At 39.8% G+C, this 22,623-nt stretch overlaps 2 protein-coding genes across 2 annotated transcripts in view; both read left to right on the forward strand.

Moving 5' to 3' along the window:
- Positions 1 to 1,886: 1,886 nt before the first annotated feature.
- RPS16 (ribosomal protein S16) lies at positions 1,887 to 5,683 on the forward strand. Its single transcript, XM_062491226.1, has 6 exons — positions 1,887 to 1,947; positions 2,026 to 2,081; positions 2,794 to 2,895; positions 3,584 to 3,680; positions 5,313 to 5,360; positions 5,489 to 5,683. The coding sequence occupies exons 2-6, from the start codon at positions 2,034 to 2,036 to the stop codon at positions 5,632 to 5,634; spliced, it is 441 nt and encodes a 146-aa protein (XP_062347210.1). The 5' UTR covers positions 1,887 to 1,947; positions 2,026 to 2,033; the 3' UTR covers positions 5,635 to 5,683.
- Positions 5,684 to 10,876: 5,193 nt separating this feature from the next.
- Positions 10,877 to 22,623, forward strand: part of OTOGL (otogelin like) — an 88,672-nt gene continuing 76,925 nt past the window's right edge. The window contains exons 1-8 of the mRNA XM_062492510.1: positions 10,877 to 10,955; positions 11,845 to 11,884; positions 12,974 to 13,022; positions 15,131 to 15,188; positions 16,853 to 16,951; positions 17,569 to 17,723; positions 20,408 to 20,529; positions 21,675 to 21,880. Coding sequence (XP_062348494.1) covers positions 10,877 to 10,955; positions 11,845 to 11,884; positions 12,974 to 13,022; positions 15,131 to 15,188; positions 16,853 to 16,951; positions 17,569 to 17,723; positions 20,408 to 20,529; positions 21,675 to 21,880 — 808 coding nt within the window. The remainder of the gene's footprint in view (positions 10,956 to 11,844; positions 11,885 to 12,973; positions 13,023 to 15,130; positions 15,189 to 16,852; positions 16,952 to 17,568; positions 17,724 to 20,407; positions 20,530 to 21,674; positions 21,881 to 22,623) is intronic.

Genomic DNA, 22,623 nt, shown 5'->3' on the forward strand with positions numbered 1-22,623 from the left:
GGTTTGGTGGTTTTTTGTTCCCCTTTTCTTGTTTTGCTTGTTTTTTGTGCTATTCATGTTCCAATTAACTTTTACAATGCTACAGCCTACAACCTCTTAGCACTTATTCATGTTTTTGTACTAGAAAGCAAAGGGAACAAGCAGGACAAAGCCTTCAACCTTATCTTCCAGGCAAACATGTATTTTGGTAACCAACGTATGTTGGTTATTGTCTTCTTTTGCTAATAGAAGGCAGAAAGATACATGTATGTATGCATAATCCTTGGTTTTCACACAAGCTCCTCTAGAATGATTGTTTTGAGTTCCAGGAAGAGCAAGCAGCAGATGAACACCCAAATGAGGATGAACTTTAAAAGACCTAAGAAAGCATACTCCTAAAATGTAGGTTTTATACATTTTAAAAATACCTATTCAATGGTATACTTTATATTAAAACACAGGTCTCCAGTAGCAGACCTTAGATAATGCCCACACAGGAAACAGATTTAGAGTTGCTTTCTTCTTCTTTAAAAGTTCCCTGGTCACCCAACAAAACTGAATTACTAACGGCTCACCTTTGGGTTGATCCTAAGACTTAGCCGAACCTTTTTGTCTATCTGGGTTAATTGGGTATTACATTTTTTCTTTTTCACCTAAATAAAGGTTTCATAATATCTTAGTATTTCAGCTTCTGCAGGTATTTTCATTGCGCAAGTCAAAGATCTCATGCTGAACCACCTATTTTCACCAAATATGTAAAACCCAAATCGGTTCTGGAATCTCCACTCATCTTCAAGAGCTAACTGAAACTGGTGAACAAGGTGACCATTCCCCTTCCTCTGATGACAGGGAAAGACTGGATGATAGACACGTCTGACTGCCTACACACTGCTGCTTAGGAAACAGCATTAAAAAAAATAAACCACTTTTTGGATCACATGTTAAAGCTTTGTACAATTGAGGGTTTGAGATGTGCTAAATCTTACACGTTCTGCACAGTCCTATTCACTTGAACAGAACTAATCACTCAAATTGCATAAAGCTAAGTGCTTGTTTAAATCCTCACATGACTGATGACTAATGTTCAGTATTTAAAATCCTGTACAAAGACAAAGGAACTGATTGTTTCATTTGAGCAGTCAACTTTCTAATTCATCACAGCTATTTAAATCTCTATAATTTCAAATATCTAAGAAGCGTGACCTCACTTCATCAACAGATTCTCCCTTTGTCCTCCTAGAAAATTTTGCATACTAAATACTACTGCATTAGAAGTAAAATATTTTCAGTCTGAAAGTTGTTTAAATTCCATGCTTTATGACAGATATTAAACAAGAAAGAAAACGAGGACAGAAGATAAATTTGATGGGGGTTCCCCGAGGGCACTAAATCTAAAGAAAACTCGAGTTGATCTTAAATATAAACATCACTGAGCACTTGAGCGGGTGTAAGGCATTGCCTCAATGTGTCAGTGTACAGCGCTAGAAGCGAATATAGGGTTTAATGCTTCATCTTCTCCAGCGTACCAGAGTTTAAAATTATAAAAGCTATAGAGTTTGCATTGTTGCATCTCAAGGAGGTTCAAAGAGCGACCGTCAGTGTTTCGGGCACGGCATCATTTTGTTCTCTTTACAGCAGAGGCGCACCTAGGTTCTGCTCTGTGACTGGGACCCCACAAAGGGCGCAGCGGTGCCGGCAGTGGCAGCAGCAGCCCCGGGCAGGTCGCCCAGGCCCCGCGCCGCCCCCCAGCCCTTCCCGCAGCCCTGCCCGGGCTCGGGCCGGGCTCTGCTCGAGGCGGGGCCGGCGGCGCGGCCCGCGCTGCCGCAAAGCGCGCCAGGCGCGGCGGAGGCGGCCGTGCTCTCTGTCGCGCTGCCGGAAGTGGTGGCGTTGTGCTTTGCGGCGCGGCGCCCCTGATCCGAGGCCAGGAAGCCCCATACGGCCTTTTCGCGGAGCCGCCGCCACCGCCGGGTGAGTTTCGAGGCCCTCCGGCCGCGCCCGCCCGCCCCCCCGCTCGCCCGCGCTCACGCCGCTCCCTCTCTCTTGCAGGAACAGCCATGCCGGCAAAGGGTCCCCTGCAGAGCGTCCAGGTCTTCGGACGAAAGGTGAGGCGCGGGCATGGCGGCTTGCACCATCTGCTCCTCCATGCCGGGCTGGGCCGCGCCTTTGGGCCGTTCGCGCTCGAAGTGTCTCGGCCGCAGCTTCTCGCCGGGGCCGTGCGGCGGGACTTGGCCGCGGGAGGGCCGGCGGGGTGAGCCCCGCCGGGCAGCCACGTGTTCGCTCCGTGGCTGCTGAAGCACGCCGTGTGCCTGGGGCGCTGTGGAGATGTGGGGAAGGGTTTGCTCCCCTCTGGAGTGGGTCGGGGTGGCCTCTCACCGGAATTTTCGGGAGTGGCCGCCGCTATCGCCCCAGTCCGCAGCGGCCTGACTTAGCACTACCGATATCCGAAGGCCATTGTGAGCTGGTGGTGGGAAGGTAAAGTTTGTACTGTTGGATGGAATGCAGCGTCTGGAATAATTCACGATGCCAATCTGTAAAAAGAAAACTAGCCACAAAACTACGGTATTGTAGAACGGAGGGGTCTTTCCCTTGTGTAGAACTCAATATTGTAACTGTAAATCGAGCACTGAAACTTCTATTTAGATTATGTTTTAATGCTGTGGTTATACCTGGAGGTATAGAGGGAGTTATTTTGTTCAGTGCACTATGTTAGTCTGGGGCATAAGACTAAGGCTGCTCGATTGTTAAAATGTAATTCAAGTTCCTGCTGCTTGTGTAAAAATGAAACGCTATGTTAATACACATTTGGATGTTTAGAAAACTGCAACGGCTGTTGCCCACTGCAAGAGAGGGAATGGCCTCATTAAAGTTAATGGAAGACCTCTGGAAATGATTGAGCCCAGAACTCTGCAGTATAAAGTAAGTATCCACCTGGCCTCTGCCCTGCTTTCCCTTTCTACATGTAATTGCTTCGCACTGGAGACAAGTGGTTTGTCCTACTGCAAGCACGAAATTTTTGGTTGCTAACCTAAAATGCAGGTGCTGTTATAAAAATTCAGTATACTGCACTTCTGTGATGGGGGGTTTTGCTTAACAGATTTCATTTAATATGAAGTATTTTCTGCACTTCCTATACACTTTCTAAACCCAGGAATAGGTGACTTAAAGCCCTCATTTTAAAAAGGTTATTTAGAACTTTATACAACAGCTGCTGAACAATGCTGTCAGAATCTGAAATTGTCTAGATAACTCTAAGGTATAATAAATAGTGTGGAAAACTACCTACAAATTACTTCAGGTCCTCAGTTTTAATGAACTTGACTTATTTTTTGTATGTAACTATGGCATTCTAGTTAAACTGTTATCTTGTTCTTAATTCCCATGTATGTGTGCTTTGCTGTTAAGGTATTTGAAGCTTCAGTAAATGTGTCTTGTGACAGCACCAGTAGATGTCAAAGAACTTTGCAGGAGGTGTACTTGACCTGGGTGTGTGCTTTTAAAGTCAAGGCTCCATTTTTTGGAAGATTCAATGGCATCACATTTGATAAAGCTACTACAAGCTCTGGCCCTCATTACAAATGGATTTTCTTTGTGTTTCATTTCCTAGCTGCTTGAACCTGTCCTCCTCCTGGGGAAGGAACGGTTTGCTGGTGTTGACATCAGAGTCCGTGTGAAGGGTGGTGGCCACGTAGCACAAATCTATGGTAAGGAAATTTTTGGTGGGATTTCTGGTGTGGGCTGGAATGGGTAAAGCCACTGTGGTGAGTTCACACTGTCTAGCTGCCCAGTGCCCACCAAGCTGCTATATCACTCCTCTCCCAATCTTTATGGGGAGAGGGAAAAAATAAGGTGGAAAAACTTTGTGGGTCAAGATGACTGCAGATTAATAAAGCAAAAGCAAAGCCTGTGCACTGAAGCAAAGAATATCAAAAGGCTTCCACCAGCAGGCAATGTTCAGCCACTTCCCAGGAAGTGGAGCCTCTATAGAAGTTGCTCTTTGCTTTTGCTGCTGAGCAGACATCCTCTGGTATGGAATACCTCCTCTGGTCGATTTGGTTATCAGCTGTCCTGGCTAAGCTTCCTCCAAAATCTTGCCAACTTCCAGCCTAATGGTGGTTGTAGATGCGTTGTAGGATGGAGATGTAATGGAGATGCGTTGTAGGCACAGCCTTCCTTGATGCTGTGCATGTACTGCTTATCCACTGCACAAACTAGATGGAGAACTGTCGCAAGAAAATCGCCTCAGCCAGACCCAATGCAGCCCTGTATTTAAGAGGCTTAAGTTTGGAATAGTGACTTGCCAAAGTGTTCTTTCTCCACTGTGCAAATGTAGTTTTTCATAAGAGCATATTGATAACATTTTATGTGCAAAGCTGTAACAGAATAAGCTGAGTGAAGCAAAATGAAGTTTTGACGAACTGCACGGGAACTACCTTTACATTGTGTAGTTACAGGATAGTTCAAATGCAGCTGAGCACAAGTATTTTAGGAGGGGTTTAGAAATAGAAATTGCATCCTTAGTTGTATATTTCCATGTTTCCACGTTGTTCAGAAGCATCTTTCTGGCATGAGCAAAGCTAGGCAGTTTTGCCCTTGCAGAGAAGGCTGGGAATATATTTGCATTAGCTGTTGAAATGAGTTCATCTTTACAAAAGATAGATTTATTCTAATCTTAATTTGAATGTAGTTAGTGGAGTTGAGGCTGCATAAAAAGCAGAGGCAAATTTCAGGCCCAAACTCAATACCATTTGTATTTCACCACATTCATATTTTCATCAAAATCCTGATGTTAGTATCTCCATAGATAAGTGTAACACCTTGAAAGAGCCAACACCCTGTTTTTCCCATTCTCCCGGTGTGAGTTCTGATTACTGTTACTGTGCTGTTTTTTTTGTATTGCCATGTTCTAGCACTCCAGCCATCCTGTTGTCCCTTTTGCCTCCTTAGTCTTTCAACGCACAATCTAGTTTGTCTTTGTAGTTCTCAAAGTACAGACATTTCAGAGAGCTGTGTTTCTAAAGATTTTGCAAGTTGACTGCTTGTAGATAGAAGATGAACCTACATTAGTACTTGGGAGAGAAGGTGATCAGACAGCCCTTTCTTGGCTAGCTGGCAGCTGTCAAATCGACAAATGAGCTGTGGGTGGCCTCTTGGCACAGGTTTCTTAAGATTTGCCAAAGTAAGGGTCACATGGAGTATGTGGGAGGGGTTGTTAAGGAGAGAAAGGACAATTTGGCAGCAAACAGAGTACCACATTTCTCAGATAACTGGCCCTTTATGTTTAAATTTTAAATAGATTTGCAATCCCTACTGATATTTTATCTTTTTTTTAACAGCTATCCGTCAAGCTATTTCCAAAGCTTTGGTGGCTTACTATCAAAAATGTAAGTAACTTTGAGTGTTTTATTAGCTTTAAATGAAAGTATGGCTTTTGGTTGTTGTATTGCAAAAAATATTAATACAGATTTGTTCCATGTGAAACTGCTTAAATGAATATTTTTTTTTTAAACAGATGTTGATGAAGCTTCCAAGAAAGAGATCAAGGATATTCTCATCCAGTATGATAGGACTCTGCTTGTTGCAGATCCTCGCCGTTGCGAATCCAAGAAATTTGGAGGGCCTGGTGCTCGTGCACGCTACCAGAAGTCTTACCGTTAAAATTGATCTCTAGTCATGTGACAGTCAATAAACAGAATTTGATAATTTTCATGTTTCTAAATTGCCTTTTCTTGGGTGGGTAAATTGATTTTTTTCACTGTGTGTTGAGATTGATACACAAAGGGATTTGTATTGCAGTAGAATCTGAGGGTTAATGGCAGTTCTTTTTTTATCCTTTCATAGTAATTCTGGGTAGGTGGGTAAGATTTTAGGAGGAAAGAAAAGCTTTCTTCTGTTGAGGAATGTCTGGTTATCCAAACATAAAGAAGGTTCACATACTGAATTTTGCAGGCACGTGCAACAACACAGTGGTTTGTGGACAATTTCAATCTTTACCTTTCTGGTAGTTAACATCAACACCAAAGTAATTACAGGAGCAGGGGAAAAGGGGGTGTGTTGAATTCTTGCATTACCAGCAGAGACAGTGTCCTGGACTAGTACATCTAAATGTAGGAAACTTTAAATACTTAAATACAGTATTTTGTAAAAATAAATCAAAGATTTTGTGTTTTAACATGAGGTCTGAGTGATTAGTCCTTTAACCACTTGTTCACACAGTAGAAACCCAGAGAAGTAAGTGCTTATGTTATGAGCTAGGTTAGACAATTTGAAAGCCTTGGAGGAAGAAAGGGTGAAAAAAGTGAGTTGAAAAGTAGCGTTCAAAAATTTGGCCACAGGATGTGCATGTTAGATGTATGAAAAGTTTCAGTTCCTGTCCATTTACCCAGGTACATAAAGTAAATTCTGAGTAAACGTGAGACGGGCCAACAAGAGTATTACAAAGACTGATTCTGTCCTTTGGAAGAGATGCAAGTAATGGAGTGGGGCTGTGGATAAGAGCTGATCCAACTGGTGTGAGTGCAGCCCTGAGCTGTTTGCTGTGTTCATAAACCAGTTTGGAGTGGAACTGGAAGAAATGCTGGAAACAAAGACACTGAGAGCCTAGCTACTGCTCTATTGCTCTCAAAGCCTGGTGTTTTAATGTCTTGGTATGCTTGTATGGCAGTACTGGAATTGTCATAGCACCTTGGTGCTTGAGGATTTTGTTTGTAAGAGCTTTCTCTTAGCATGTTACTTGCTTAATGGGAGATGTTTTTCAGTGTTCTCAGTCAAAACAAAGTTAAACCAGGTTCCCTTGTGTGTTGGGGAATTGGAACGAATACTAAAATCCACCCTTTTGCTCTAATAAAACGTGCTTGCAGGTTTTTATTGATGTTAAGCATGTGTCATGAGGTCTCTGATTTTTCAGTAGAAGAGTATTAAAGTTATACTCACTCAAGAGTTAAATGTGTAGCAAACAAATTCCTTCTAAAAAAGGAATTCTGCATCCATCTCCCCATTTTAGCAATCAGTTTCTGCCACAAAATAACTGCATTCCATGATTTGAAGTGCAATGCTCATATTCAAACTCGCATGCTGCTGTTGAAGCAAAGTGGACTGTTGTATGTTCTATCACTAATTTACATACCAGGATTATTTGGTTCTACACGAGGCCAATGGAGTGCTCCACCCTAGACTCCTGTCTCTGACAGGATGCATGGTGTGCTTTCCTCAGTTCTCTTGTCCTGCACTCCAAGCTCTTGGGCTGCTGAAAACTGCTGTGCTCAGCCTCCTGACTTGGTTTTCCAAGGAAAAGATGCTATGCAGACCTAACTTTGAGTTTGACTGTTTGAATTTCTATGAGTTTCATGAAAACATGTGTCTTCTGTTAATTAGCTTCAGCTGAAGGAAAAGAAAGTCTCTATTTTGGCTGTGTGACTTAAAAGCAATGGCACACTCATTGCTTAGGAAATGCTTCCTGGCCTGCCAGTTGGCACATGCATATCCTATGCTGTGACTTGTCCAGAACTGATTCTTGTCTGGCTGTTAGCTCTGTGGGATGGAGGGGAAAAGAGATGATGCAAAGTTGTGTGAAACTTAATGAGGCAGGGGGAGATGGAATACCTGATGTCAGTAACCTTAGGGGTGGATTTCACAGTTATGAGGAAGCCTGATTGATGTTTTTCTGTTCACATATCAGCTTGTAGCAATTGGGGATTATTGTTTTGCTCTTCTTTTGTGGAAAGGCTGAAAATAAAACTTGCATTGCTACTATCATTCAGAGATGATATCTGCAGTCATTTCTTTAACCAGAAGACTCTTAACACAATAAAAATGCTTTCTGAACTGAACTCTGGTCCTATAAAAATGCCCCGTTAATCCTGCAGAGTGAGGTTACTCCCACATGCTTTCTGAAAGAGAAATGTTTGTATAATTGGGCTGCTGTCTGCCTGGTTGGCTGAAGATTTTTATTCTGAGAGGTTGCTTACTGATCACCCACTAGAGGGCTTAACTTCATTGGGAAACGGAAAACACTGTAGGGTTTGAAAGCGTTTATAAAAATGTCTCCTTTCCTCATGTCCTGATTCCGCAGGGATGGCAATCAAGTGCTTGTCATTGAGCATTCACTCTGGCCTGAGAAGCACATCCTCAGAGAAATAGTAAGAGTTTGATCTTTAAACCGTTAGGAAGGGTCTTGAGCAGCTGGGGAGATGGTTCTCAGAAAAGAGGAAATGCCCCTAACCTCACATCATCCAGCTCTGTCATTAGTTTCACCAATGCTAATCCTCAGGAAGATCATCTGTGCACAAAAAAAATGTGGCCTCACTTGAATTCTTCATTAAAAACACCATGTTTTGTTAACAATGACAATGGATACACTTTCAAACCAGGGTAAGCGTGTGCCCATGGCATGGAAGACAGTTATTTCCTTATCCATTGTTTATAATCCTGATGAACATTGTGACCTGTATATAAATTCAAGTCTTCTCAAACTGAGAAAAATTTGGAGAAAATTTATTTTTACTTCAGTGTACAAATATATTACCACTGAAATGTTTAAATTTTGTTTTTGAAGAAAAATCTGTAACTTTTAAATGTAACACTGACATTTTTAAAGTGTGGACAAGTGTTTTCTTACAAAAGCAATTATTTTTCTAGTGCATGTTTTTCAGAGGTGCCAGTCTGGGAGTATTCTAACACTTGTGTAGATAATATGTGTTGTTACCATGATAGAATTTGGATTGATTTTTTAAATCTCTCTGTTAACATAGTCCTCTAAGTTACAACTCAGAGTACTTGGCTGAATAATTCTTTTTCCTTAGCTGACTCCATAATCTGCTTGGGAATTTGCTGTTTCCTACCTTGCCTTGGGCTGAGATGTCTAAACTTTATGAAACCTATTGCTTCAACTCTTACAAATTTCCTTTGCATCTAATAAGGTTTGGCCTATTTTCAAATATTAGAAGTTAAACAACTGTGAAATACTACATATACCAATTCCGCTATCGAAAAATTATTTTAAAAAAACTTAAAACAAAACAAAACTCATAAAAAAGCTATTCTGTATAGCTTTTTAAAAAAACTGTTAAACCAAAAGAGTTCATTTCTATTAATATTACATTAATTTAGTCGTGTAACTGCATGTGAAGCATGATGAGAAATACAGTCTTTAGAAAGGGAGGAATCCCAGAACAGATTTCTCAAAGGAGCTTGAGTTTCCAACAGTTTCTAAAACAGGCTTATCTTGACAGTAGGGTAACAGAGAGACTGGTGATGGAATTTGGAAGATGTAATGCTTGGTTTCATCTCAAGAGCAGTCTTGAGAGTAGGTTTATGAGATAGCGAAAATCTATTTTCTGTAAGTTCTCACATAAGAGTTAAAAGTCTGTGCATGACTATATCAATGTGCCCATATGGCCTAGGAATTCACTTCTTTTGCTTCTGTTTGTGGTGTGGAGTAGTTTTGGATCATATATTGCAGGTGCAACTGAGCTGAGAGATGCAGTCCATCTGCAGACAAACAGCCAATCCAGGGGGGAGCAGCCCATCGCAAGTCAGAGGTAAGAACAAAGCAGAAAACTCTCTTGAAATGCAGCTACGGGAATGTCAGCTTCTCAGATTCAACAGTAATAAAAATAGTTTTTAAATGCTCTACACAGAGTGTCGTGTTATGCATCAGTTTGTAATAAGTACCCTTGTGCCATGAGTGTTCCCAAACCTTCACCAGTGCTGTTGGCTGTTGTGTGGACCTAGGGTTTCGTCCTTGTCCATGCTTGGAGAGGCTGAGTTTTCATTTGCTTTCTCTTGTCCATCTGGGGAGCAGGAAAGAGAAAGGGCTAGAACAAAGGATGGGAGAACTTTTTACCCAAGTGAGGCCATCAACTTCTAAATTTTTGTTTGGGTCCAACTATACCTTCTGTCACATGCTCAGAGGTTATCACAAAGCACCTCCTAGGAAGAATAGAGGGTAGGCAAAAGATAGGCTTTGCAAAATGAAATGAGCAGCAGCAATTTCAAATAGCATTATATGTGTCTTTATAGCTGTCCTTTTCAATTATTCTGTTTACATTATGGCAAAGCAGATAAGAGACTTTTATTTTAAAACATGATAATTTTTAATTTTGGTAAAATTATGGTTTTTTATTTTAATGAACGTTAGAAATTAAATCCTTTGGCCCTGTTGACTTCTTTCTCCTTTTTTTCTTAACATGAAGTTTTCATAACATGATTTATTAAAACCAAAATATAATTATCCTCTCAGAAGCCTTCTTTTGTGCTATAGGCAAACTATACCCAGAAAGGCATCCAGAATATTCCTAAAAAGTCAGATATATTACTTAATAGGAGTTAATCTCTCTCCTTTCAGAACAGAGAAAAATCATTAATATGTTAATATGTAAAGCCATGTCGTTATAATTTATACAGTGGTATTATTTCAGGGTGTTGCAAAAATATTTTGCTGTACTAAGGAGCAGAGAATAGCCCTCAGCTCAAGCCTCAAAGCACACAAAGGTGTGTGACGACAGAAGGATCTCTCAAACCACCATGACATGGCAGCATTTCTGTCATTGTCTGCTATGTTATAAAGGGCCGATTCAATTCAACAGGGGAGTAATAGTCACAGGTCTGGTGGAAGTGTAACCAATACAGACTGTGCTGAGGAGCTCCCATGCATTGCTAATGAGGGACATGCAGCCAGGAAGGTGTATGTAACACTCGCAAAACTCCTGAAGCTGTGTGTAGCTACCAAGCTTGATGTCTCCTGCTCTTTTCCTCTTTTGCATTGCATTATTCTAAGTGATGAGTCCAATTATCTAAACTCTAAAGGATTTAAGCACACTGTAGAAATACATAGTTGTAAGATGCCATATAATCAAAGCCATTAATTTGGATAATTTTCCTTTTTATAACTTACACTGAAATGAATATTGTAGGAAAGCTCAGTTTAATGATACCATGGAGTATATTCTTGCTTCATTCACTGCTATCCACTTTTCAAGGTAAGAAATTTATTACATTTTTTGTAGTAATACTAATTTTTATAAGTATTTTTCTAAATATTTTAATGTTACAGCTAGTTCTTTTTCTATCATTATATTTTTTGGCCTTGTTGGAATTTGTAAATGCAATTTAAACAGTATAGATCACCATTCTTTCTCACAGGTATAGAAATTAAAATATATGTTTTTTGCCTTTCTTGCTATTATTGTCAGATGAGTAGCATTTAATTATTTTCAGCAAGGCAAGTTTTGGTTTCAACAGAGTGCACCTGCAGTTTGTTTAAACATTTTTAGATTGCTATAGTAAATAATTGCTCTTCTAGTTATAGAAATTATCTTATTTTCTATGTAATGTAAATGGAACTTACAGACAGTTTCCTTGCTTCAATGATAAAGATTTTTAATGTAATATAAAAAGTTTTTTGTGGTTTTGTTTGGTTTTATTTGCTGGCTTGTTTTAAGAATGGACTAGTTTAAAATTATTTACAATTGAGTCTTACAAGCAACAGTCAGAAAAGTACTATAACCCTGGAGGTTTGGTTCTGGAAAGCTCTTGAGTACCTGTTCTATTTTACCTGTTCTATTATTTCGTTCTGAGCCTCTAAAGCACTTTTCACTTCTTCATGGTAGCATGTACCAGAAACTACAACCATGAAAGCCTGCATGTGAAAACTGTGTGAGAGAATCAAATTCTTAGGAAGGAGTGCATATGGTGCTCCATTCTTTGGATACAGAGTTTGTACAAAGGTGCCCTGGAAAACTTAGTATTGTTAAACCCTAAAATTCAACAGTGTTGTTTTAAACTTGACATTGCTTGCCAAGGGCAGAGTGATGGTGTAGAAAAAAAATGTTTAACTTCATGACTTTTTTTGACTTTTTAAATCTACAGGATCTTATTGCAAGCTTCCTCTTTTGAGAAGAACTTTGAGGTAAGGTTTTATTCCTTATTTGTCAAATGCTACAAAGAGAACAAGAACGAGTAAGTGCAATGCAGTGCAAATTAGAAAGTAAAATGCAGCATTGAATTAAATGTGTAAAGCGTCATCTACATGTAGATTGGATGTAGAACACACTTTCAGAGTGTTTACAGCTCTTTTCCAAGTATTTACATAATGGACATGGGTCCTCTGTTTGAAAAATGGAGATCCTTATGAAAAATGATACTTGTATGGTCTCAAGAAAGCTTAGAGGAATAATGGAATGAAAACAGCATGAGATCATGATTTCGTGACTGGAAAAATACATTAAATGAGTATCCATCTACAGTTTTAACTGCATGATAAAATCCTAGCTGCTATTTGAAGCACAGAGATGTAAGTGCTACACAGCCTCAAAATAAACATTTTCAATACAAATTTTCACATAGAAGCTGAAATCCAAACAAAATCCAAACTAGGCAATGTTCCTGATCCCATTGAATTAAATGGGATCTATGCCATCAATTTCAATGGAAGCATCAAGTTGGATGTAGCTTTGTGTGTCTTAAGACTTCTAATACATCTAGTGGACACACAGGCATGTCAAATGACATGCCATCATGGAGTGTTGATAGAATTTAGTGTGTTTTATAGTTTGATGGCCTTGTTTCTAAACTTAATCACAAATTGAAGTTGGGTCCAGCTGGAGAGTCATCTCTTGCTATCAAAAGTACCATCAGAGTATATTCAAGCAACACTCTGGGGAACTTGTAGCCACTGACGCGCAGCATGAAGTAAATGTGAAGCTGGTTTACAATTTTGTATCCTGTTGTGTAAGTCTGTTTTGCCTTTTTATGTCTCCCAGAAGATTCAGGTACCTCCCTGTCCAAGCAGAGACTGGAGTGCCGCCCAGTTCTGTAAAATGAGACACTGGCAAAAAAAAAAAAGGAAGAATGAATCACCTTTTTAAATGTTAACCCAAGAAAGACCTCTTTGATAAAGTGATGGTAATCAGAGAGAAACACTTCTCTCTGGGGATTTGCTTATTCAGGTTGCTCCAGGGACCTTTGATAATACAACATCCTTTTTGTTTTCTTCCAGAAATGACTCTAATGCAACTCGACAGAAAAGAGATCTTGTAACACTCGAGGTAGGTTATACCTCCTAAAGCAGGAGGGTGGGGAAACCCTCCTCCCTTTTCTTCTCTGGGCCTTTGCCATCCTTACAAATGACCCTTTGTGGGGAGATGGGCTGCAGTAACAGGAGGACAGTGAGGAGGAGCAGCTACTCCCCACCTACTCACCCCATCCGATCCGTGGCCTAACACCTTCGTTCTCCCTCAGCAAAGCACCCAGTGGGTGACCTACCCTGCCGAGCCGACTGACACACACCAAGGGAATTTAACCCGGGGCGTCTCTGTCTTTTGCGGGGGTGAGTGGAGCCTGGAAAGCCGTTTGTGTTTGTGAGAGGCACGATGGTGGCACCACTGGCAAGGCTCCCTCCTGGACATGGTGCCCTGGCGGCTCTGACCCAGCCCTGGTTCCCATCGCCCTGGGCCCACACTGCCTCAGTGCAGCGTCCCAGCAACGTTGTGCTGAAATTCAATCCTAAATGGAGGAATCTTGCTCCCCTGCTTTTACACACTTGGGCTGTGGAGCCCATCCAAGGGTTATAACCCCTTGGAAGGGGTTGGCAAGAAGCCAGAGGTGGTCCCACCTCAGGGTGTTTCAGGGGGCCTGCAGCCAAACCAGGGGTGATTTTCACCAAGACCCTTTGAGATCTGTGTGCCTCAGCTACTGAAGGCAGCCGGTGTGAAGCACTGCTCTGAGGGGAATCAGGCCTCTGAGAGAAGCAGGGCCAGAGGTGTCCTTGGAGGGCCCTCAGCAGGGAAGTGCTGTTGCGCCAAGGACGCTCAGTGAAATGGCACAAAGGCCAAAAGCGCTTTTCTGAGGCGGATGGCTTGGAGCTGCTATCAGGAAATGTGGAAATGGGTCTTGTTGTGCAGGGAAGGAAGGGACCCTCTGCAGTTTGCAATGCACCATGGGCACCAGGAATAATTTTGGTGCAGGGGGGCCTTCCAGGTGGTGATCCAATGAAATCTATTTCAGGTTGATTTTAAACAGATTGTACTACTTGGAAGCATCCCACAACATATTTCTGTTTGGAAAAGGGAACTGTAAGAGGCATTGGCAAGATTAACCCTAAAATGTTCATTGCACATTGTTGTTAATTTGAGATCATCAGTTCAAACTCGAGATGTGGAGAGTGAGAGGAGTCAGAAGGGATTAAATTAGCTTACAAGCAAAGTCTAAAGAAATTTCTTCACTTGGTTGTGCACCTGAAGGCTGGCATTTAAGTCTGTGGGGGCTACAGAAAGGTAACTTTTTTCATAGAACATCAGATAAGAAATAAATTAAAAAAAAAATAAAAGGGAAGAAGAGCTATTTAAGCAAAAAGGACCAGATTTATAAAGGAAGGGATTTAAACTGGCCATGAATAAATGTAAGTGGGAAATATTTAAGTACTCAGCACTTCATCCTGGTAAACTTTCCAGTCAGACTGGTGAGGGCAAAGGCCCCAGAGTACATTCAGTCTGGAATGAGATCAGTTCTTGGAAGGGAAAATGCGATGTGGCAAGCTGCAGTATCAGAGTGCTGGGCCAGATGCAGGGCTTCCTCATAGTGTGGGACTCCCTGTTCCTAAATGGGAAGCAGGTCAGGCAGATCTGCTTTCTCTTTTGTTTGGGATGAACCAAAATGCAATTCTGAAGGATTTCAAGGAGAACACAGAATCCATCGCAGCTAGGCTGGCCATTAGTGGGATGATGGAGGTGCAGCATGGAGCATGAGTCAGGGGAGTGGAAGCAATCGAGGGAGCTCTTCAGCTATGGGTATTTGAATGAAGGGAAAAGGGCAGATTGGACTTCCTCCCCTTCCTTTTTCTTCCAAATGTAAATGCAAAATTTCCCTTGTGGAATCTTGGATTCACCAGACCTGGAGGGCATGGATGAGAAGCCAGTAGTGATCTTACATAGCTGCTGTGTCTTTCCCCAGTCTCCTCAAAAGTCACTGTGCTTCTCCTTCCCAGGCTGCTGATCTCTCCAGCTGCACCCATGACTGTGCCATGCACTGGCTGAGATGCAAATTACTCTTCTGTATTGAAAGTCCGAACCCAGTGTTTGAATGCAAGACCTCAGGTTTCTATCAATTAATCTGTAAACCACAAACACCCTGATTTTGTTTTATGTTTCTCTGTCAGGTTCAATCTGCCTCTCAGTTGCACCATCATGGGGCCCTGATGTGGAGTACCCCAGGAGGTCAGTCCTGTGTTCCTCACCTGCAGGAGGAGAGACCCCTGAAAATGCTGCCTCCCTCCTCTGTGTTACCATGGGCTGTGGAAGCCCTCTTCTTCAAGGCCCCGACAAAATTCTGTCCTTCTCATTTTCTCATTTTATCCATGTTAAATACGGAAAAAATAACCTGTTGAAATTGTGCTTTCGAAACAAGGCCCTACAATCAAGTCTGAACAGCTAATGAAGCCAATTTTTTGAGGTTTTTTTTAAAAGTTTAGTTCTACTACAATTTTTCGTTTCTGCCACTTTTTTTTCTGGCTTTGTCAGAGGATGTAAATATGTCAGAGAAGCTTATAACTGATTGTGCAAAGGGAAAGGCAATGAACATGAAGCTACTTCTGTAGGGATTTAAGCATTGGACAAAGATGTAAAGCAGGGTCAAGTTACAGAAATTGTTTTACAGAAAAGTTCACTGTATGGAACTTCAGTTGGAATTTTGGTATCCTTCTTGGAAAATGCCTGGGCAGCTGCCTTCTTTTGCATTTTTCAATGTAAATGAATATATACTATTTTACTACTCAAAATTCTAAAAGCAGCAAGAGATTTCCTCTTTAGTGCTGTTATAGAAACAATAGTTTTTGCTTTGCTGGTATTTTCAGTGTATCTGTGTATATTTGGAAAGCAGTTCTTAAATGGAAAAAATTCAAACTAAGCATGGAAAGGAATTTTCACAATGACAGATGATATTCCTAACCACTGGTAGCTTCTGTGTAGCTTTACTGTGAAGGTCCCTTTTTTTTTTTTTTTTACTATTTAATGTCACTAGCAGCTTTGCTGTGCCTCATTGGGAATGGAAGGGCCTGTTTATTTAATTTACTTCCTGCCTTTTGCAATGTTTTTTTAATCTCCATCAGCAATGTTGGGAGATTTTGTATGGATGCAGAGTTTTAATCCTATTCCAAGAAGGCAAGCAACTATCTGCAAAAACCGTGAAGTTTTGGGGAATGATGATTTAGACCCACCTCAGTGACTGATTAGTAAATGACAAGGAGGTCTTAGCTTTCAAACAGACTATAAAACCATTTAATGTAACTGCTTTTGGAAAAAAAATACTAATTATAGCATAAAACAAGCCATTCCCATGGAATCTAAAGTCTCTGACTCCAGTCACCTCTGAAGCAGAAAACCTTTTAGCTGACTTTTTGTTAGCATGTGGAGAAGGCTATTTAGGACTGGTTTATACTCTCTAAAATATGTATTCTGGCCTGTTCATAAACTGAATGCACCCTTTGCAGTAATTTTTAGGTGGAAGAAGCTGAATATATATATATAAATTATGCTGAATTTAGTGAGTTAGAATGATCTGTGTCATGTATATTTTGAGAGCAGCAAGACTGGAATTTGATTGCTTTACATGGGAACTTGACCTTTTGTTTGCTTGGAGGAGGTTGACCTTTTGCTCCTTTGTTAGTTTTTAAGTCTCAAACCAAACGAGAACCTTGCTTCTCTTTTAACCAAGGAACGTGAAGGATAAAATTAAGCAAATGTTAAAAATGGAGATAGATGTTGGTTAATTTTCTCAGATAATACAGCAGCTCATGATTTAACAATAAAAAGATTTAACTGGGATCTCTCAGCCTGTTTGCAAAATACTCTATATTTTAAAGGGCTGGAATGCTTGCTTACAGGTTCATGTCCTCAGGAGTGCCTTAATGGAGCAGCCTGCACAGAGGCAGGTGATTGTGACTGTCAGTTATTTCAGGCTCAAGGAAGCAGGTGTCAAATTGGTAAGTTTTTTGGGCCAAAATAGTTTATTGTCAACTTTCAGGGAGATTTAGGATACAGATTTTGAAAAAAAATGCTATTACTGGCATATTTGTGATTATTCTGTAGCAGTACTCTCATTTGGCCAGTAGCTAGCAGGTTTAAAATTATATGCATTAGAAAACAATGTCAGAAATGCCTACATTTTAGCACTTGGGCTGTAATGACGTATAGATACCATAACAGATAGACCATTGTCTAGTAAATCAGTAGCCAGGCATTTTTTTTTTTTAAGTTAGCTGAATAACCAAAATCCCACTGTATTTCTTTTAGCAAGCAGTGGCTTATTGCAAATTAAATTACCCACTATTTAAATACGCTAGCTTCTGGAATCTGCTGTGTGTAGGGATCAATTGTCTTCCAGGATGTGCAGAATATCTAAATCCCTTGCCTCTACTTGTAATTAGAATGTCTCCACTGAAGCAAATAAAAACTTAATGATGATTGCATATGGCTGAAACTGCAGACTTAAGATTAAAAGAGTGCTGATTTTATTTAAAGTTGAAGACATAAGTTTATCTTTTATACTTGCTAATTTCTGATGACAATGCTTCTTGTAAACTCAGTGTGTTCTCTTCAGTACCTAATACTGGTAAGGACCGAGATGGGATTTGCAAATCATGGGGACAGTATAATTTTGAAACATTTGATGGCATCTACTACTACTTCCCAGGAAATTGCTCCTATATATTTGCAAAAGATTGCAGTACTCCGGAACCCCAGTATACTGTTTGGGTAAGTATGTTAACGTACACTAGAAATAAGTATGTAAGTAAATATAAAAGTAAATAAGTAAGTAAAATAAGTATAGAGACAATAAATATACCAAACTGGGCATTAATTACTTAAATATAAAACTGTGGAAATGTGGAAAACTTCTGGAAAAGCCTAAACCTATGTGCAGTAACTCAAAATACTGATGAAATTATAATCAAAAGAGTCAGTATATTAAAAATAGTATTTTGTACTCCTCCAATCCTAAATGGGATTTCTGCTCTCTCCCTTCTGGGAGCAAAAGTGGGTCTTAAACCAGACCCCAGAAACTTTAATAAACTTCAGGTATCAGGTTGTAAAAAAATATTGCGTTGCTCAGTAAAGTGTCTAACAGTGAGGAACACAAATGTGCTAGGACCTAATTCACAGCTATTGGCACGCTCTGAGGATCTGCCTCCCTGGCCAATGGCATTTGGTCCCCATCTTGTCCCCTCTAAGGATTTGCATTCTAATTTCGGATTATCTCTGTGTCATGCACAGAAGATTAACAGCTCAAAAGCTTTCATCTTGACCTATGTATGGAAGGCACTCTTTTTAGTAATTTCTTCGAATTGGTAAATATCCATGGTTAATGACTGTGGGTCAGGGATAATTCAAACCTATACTGTCTTTGATGAGAGATGCTCTATTTGTCAGGATGGTGGTTAGTGTGAAGAGAGGATACAAGATCATTATCTCACCTATTCACAGTGGTTGGGATTTTGTGTTGATTAGTCAGGGAAGAAGGGACAAGAGGGGTACTCATTTTGAGTCCATGTGCATACAGTGGTCGTAGGCATGAGGGCAGATCTAGATGCTGATTTCTGCTCTGAGGACTCTTTCATTTATAAACAGGTGACCTTCCCTCAGATAACAGTACTCAGTGAAGATAAATCTACCATTAAAACTGCTATTTCTACCTAATCAAGTTACAGAGAAACACTGTCATATCTGCCTTTTGCAATTTCATTTTAATTATTTGGATTCTACATGTAGCTGTGACCTCTTAAAGGTTTTCAAAAAGTGCTGTAGTGAAGTCCGGGATTATAGTAAAATCTGGAATGAATATGTCAGTGGATTCCAGTGGCTCTGGAAAGAGAGAAGGTTCTATTCAATTGCTGGAACAAATGACATGTTTTACTAAAAACTGAAAATGCTTACTCAGCAAAGTCATAAGTAATGTGAGACTGTAGACAGTCTGGGCAATGGAGAGACAAAAAACCTTGCCAAATCCTAACCTTATGGTCCTTCTGGCTTTAATAATCTACCCCTCAAAAGGAGAAGAACACATAAGAATTATTTTGATTTTCCTTTATTGTGTTTCTGCCTTGGGGCGGGTTTATGTAGAAGCCACCTGCCAGAACAAATAACTTTTATGCTGTCTTTAATTATTATTATCTTTATACATTAAAAAACTCCTAATGGTTTTCCTGGTCTAGTTTATTTCACCCAAAGAAACAGTAAATGGTTTTTGCTTACAGATTTAGTGTCAGTCAAGGAAGATTAATTCAAGTATTCATGAGCAGTGTATATGTTTACTCACAGATATTTTCTTCAAAACAGTTACATTTACAGCATCCATCACTGTGTTGGTAAAATGTTCCCAATTTCAAGTTTATTTACCTTCATAGCACTGTCAATTAAACTGGTAATGAAGTTCCCATCCTTCTCATAGAATGATGGCACACACAGTAACGTAAGTGATATTAGAGTTATCTAAACTCTGTCTATATTTTAATCTGTGTAATGATAGGCATCTAAGATTCAAACCACATTCCCCTCTCTCTTCAGTGGTGTCTAAAATGAGCTCATAGACTTTTGGAGCACTATAGGGCATCCTACAGGTTTCGGTGGCTCATTCCCTCCAAGATTAATGAAAACTGTAAGTTTTGCTCAAGCACAAACCCACAGTTTCTAGTCCTGAGAGTGCCGTAATCAAGCAAGGTAATATTCAAGTTGATATACAACTAAGCCAACACCCTGGCTCATTATGCTATATATAATATTATTATATATATAATGGAGAAAAAGCACACTTCAGAAAATCTCCCCTTCTCCATTAGCAGGGCTGGAAAGCCAGTGAAAAATTGATTTTAACATATCCGTGTAACTTAGATTCCTGCTGTAATCTGTGGGAGCACTTCAAAATCTCAAGAAATCCTGAGTGGCTCAGGAGGGCACGCTGTGGTTCAGCTAGTACCAGTCTCAGCCGGCAGGGAGAACGCTGCTGTTACACTGAGGTTCTGCATTGGTTTGTAATCCTGTTTTATAGATCTGATCTCTAGAAACAGAGAAATAGGGGTGTTTCTTCAGTGCAAGTAACAAGTTCCCAGTTTGGCCTCTATGAGCTAGCTCACTACAGTGTCTCTGAAGTTTGTCAACATAAAATACCTGACTCTTTCACCCAGTATTTAGACCACTGGCCTGTGATGCTGTGCACTATGAAACAATTGCTGCATTTCTCAGTAGTATTTATAGCATGAACTTTGAGTTTTGCATATCATTGTAATTGTGACTTTGCAATATTCTAGGTATTTATTTGCAAAGCACCCTCAGGAACTAGAGCATAGATACGTAAAATATCATATATGAATTTAATGAAAATGGTGCAGAAATATTGAGGACAAGCATTTATTCTTCCTGTGTGTCTATTTTTCCCCTCAAAGGTTCATAACAGTCCTCACTGTTATGGTTCAGTATATACTTGTCATCGGTCCATCAGCTTATTTTTTTCAAACCAGGAGGAAATAATTATTTCAGGACATGAAGTAAGAAAAAATGGAATCAGGTAAGTATTCCAATGGTGAGTTTTAATATTTTATTGCAAAAATATAATATGGAAACTGATGCTTCTTACACAATCCAGATAAATTAATTTGTTCTTATTTGACCTGTACCTTTATTCATCCCTGGCTGTTATGTATTGGGGCTTATAGTGCTCTAGTGTGAGCAGCTGTAACAGTACTTATATAGTATCTGAGTGGGGATAGAATACACTCCCTGCATTTATTGTGTTCAACTTCTCAGTTATAACCTAACAATTATTCATTCCTTCTTTTTACAGACAAAGTCTGTGTCAGGCAGTCCCTGCTAGTCCCTGGTGCATCCTGATAGCATTTTGAACAAGGCATTCATTATTTATTCTTGGTAGCTATAGCTAATACAAGACATGATCTCCTTCTAGATGAGTCTGAGTTGGTTAAAACAAAGATCTTAAGACCCTTTGGGGCAAAAACTCCACAAAATATCAAACCTCCAAATTTACCTTTCTTTTTGTAAGTAAAAAGATGCACCCAAAGTTATCATAAATATATTTTACTGATATATTTTACTGGTCAAAATTTTAAGGACGTTGTTGAGGTGCTTTTGCCATCCCCTTTATAATGCCTTTAGTATCTGATAATGGTAGCTACAGCGATACCGTTCAATCCAACAGAAGCATCTTTGGAAGACTAGGATTAGATATATGCTTATTTTTGTCCAGTGGTCTTTCACCAAAGGAGGAAGAGTTACAACTTTTTTGTCAGTGGTGTTTTCTGTACTGCAAGTTCCTCCGTTTGAAGATGTTGAACCCAATGATGACCCAGTGCCCTGGTGATCATAGCACCACACAGCTCCTTACCCAATGCAGCCTGCTCATGAACTCAAGTATTCCTCAATGCGATGTGTCAAGCTTTGAAAGTAAAGATGCATTATTCTTTCAAGCCTGTAATTGGTACAACTGATAGGTGCACACAACAGAAAACACTCATTTTTGATGGTTGATATATAGAAGTAAACATAAGATAGTAGAAACATGATGAAGAATTGAATGGAATGACTGTGTACACCCAGGAAAAAGTGTTGATTTAGGAGGTGATGTTTTATGTGGTATTTCTCTAGCATGAACCTGATCTCATCTGAGATATTTGATGTAGACTTTATTTTTTTCAGATTAATATTGCCTCAGACAGTTGGAAATGCTTTCATTGAGAGACTGGCTGACTATATTCTGGTGAAGACGACCTTTGGCTTTTCTCTTGCTTGGGATGGAAACTCTGGTATTTATATTAAGCTGACAGAAGATCATAAGGGGAAACCTTGTGGCCTTTGTGGAAATTTTAATGGGAATAAATATGATGACTTGATACTTCAGAATAGTAAGTAAATAGCTTACCCTTACTTTGTGTGAACAGTTTCCATGTTCACTTTAAATACAATGCTGTATAAATATAATGCTGTAAAAAGTCAGTCCTGTTTCAGTCATTTCAAAAAAACAGTATATCTGCTCTATTTTTACTTCTCATCATTAAAGATGCAACAGGAAAAGTTCAAGAAAGTATTTATTTGTGCATTTCAGCCTCTTGTTCCGCAGGGCAGTAGGGGTATGTTTATCCAAGCTGATGAAAATACCTTTGGACAATAAATACATATACAAATGTTTATGTTTTTCTCTGTGTTTAAAGATGGAGGGAAGAGCACCATCTTGAGTCATTCTTTTATAGCAACATCATAAAAATCCTAGTTGAAATAGGTAAATTTTCAAGCTGTTTCCTGGGAGTTCCTTGTATCTCCTTGTTGGTATGGTGGACTCCAGGTCTCTGACTACCCTCTAGCATGAGGAGTTTCTTTGTGCTGTGTCTGAGGCAGAGATGAGTTTTTAAACTTGTATTCTGTAGCCTAGGTAGGGAATACTCCATGGAGACATTTGTTCTACTTACAACTAACGTGAAAAAAAAAAGGACGTGAACAAGTTTGAAAATAAGATGATTTTTCTCTCCCCCTTATACAAACAAAATAATACTATCTTACTGTTACCATTAACTGCTGAGAGAATCTAGTTCCATGGCTCTGCATGTTCTTAAGTCACAAAAGGTATCCCACAGTAACTTTTTTCCCTGCT

The sequence above is a fragment of the Cinclus cinclus genome, chromosome 4 (genome assembly GCF_963662255.1).
Source record: "Cinclus cinclus chromosome 4, bCinCin1.1, whole genome shotgun sequence".
Classification (NCBI taxonomy): domain Eukaryota; kingdom Metazoa; phylum Chordata; class Aves; order Passeriformes; family Cinclidae; genus Cinclus; species Cinclus cinclus.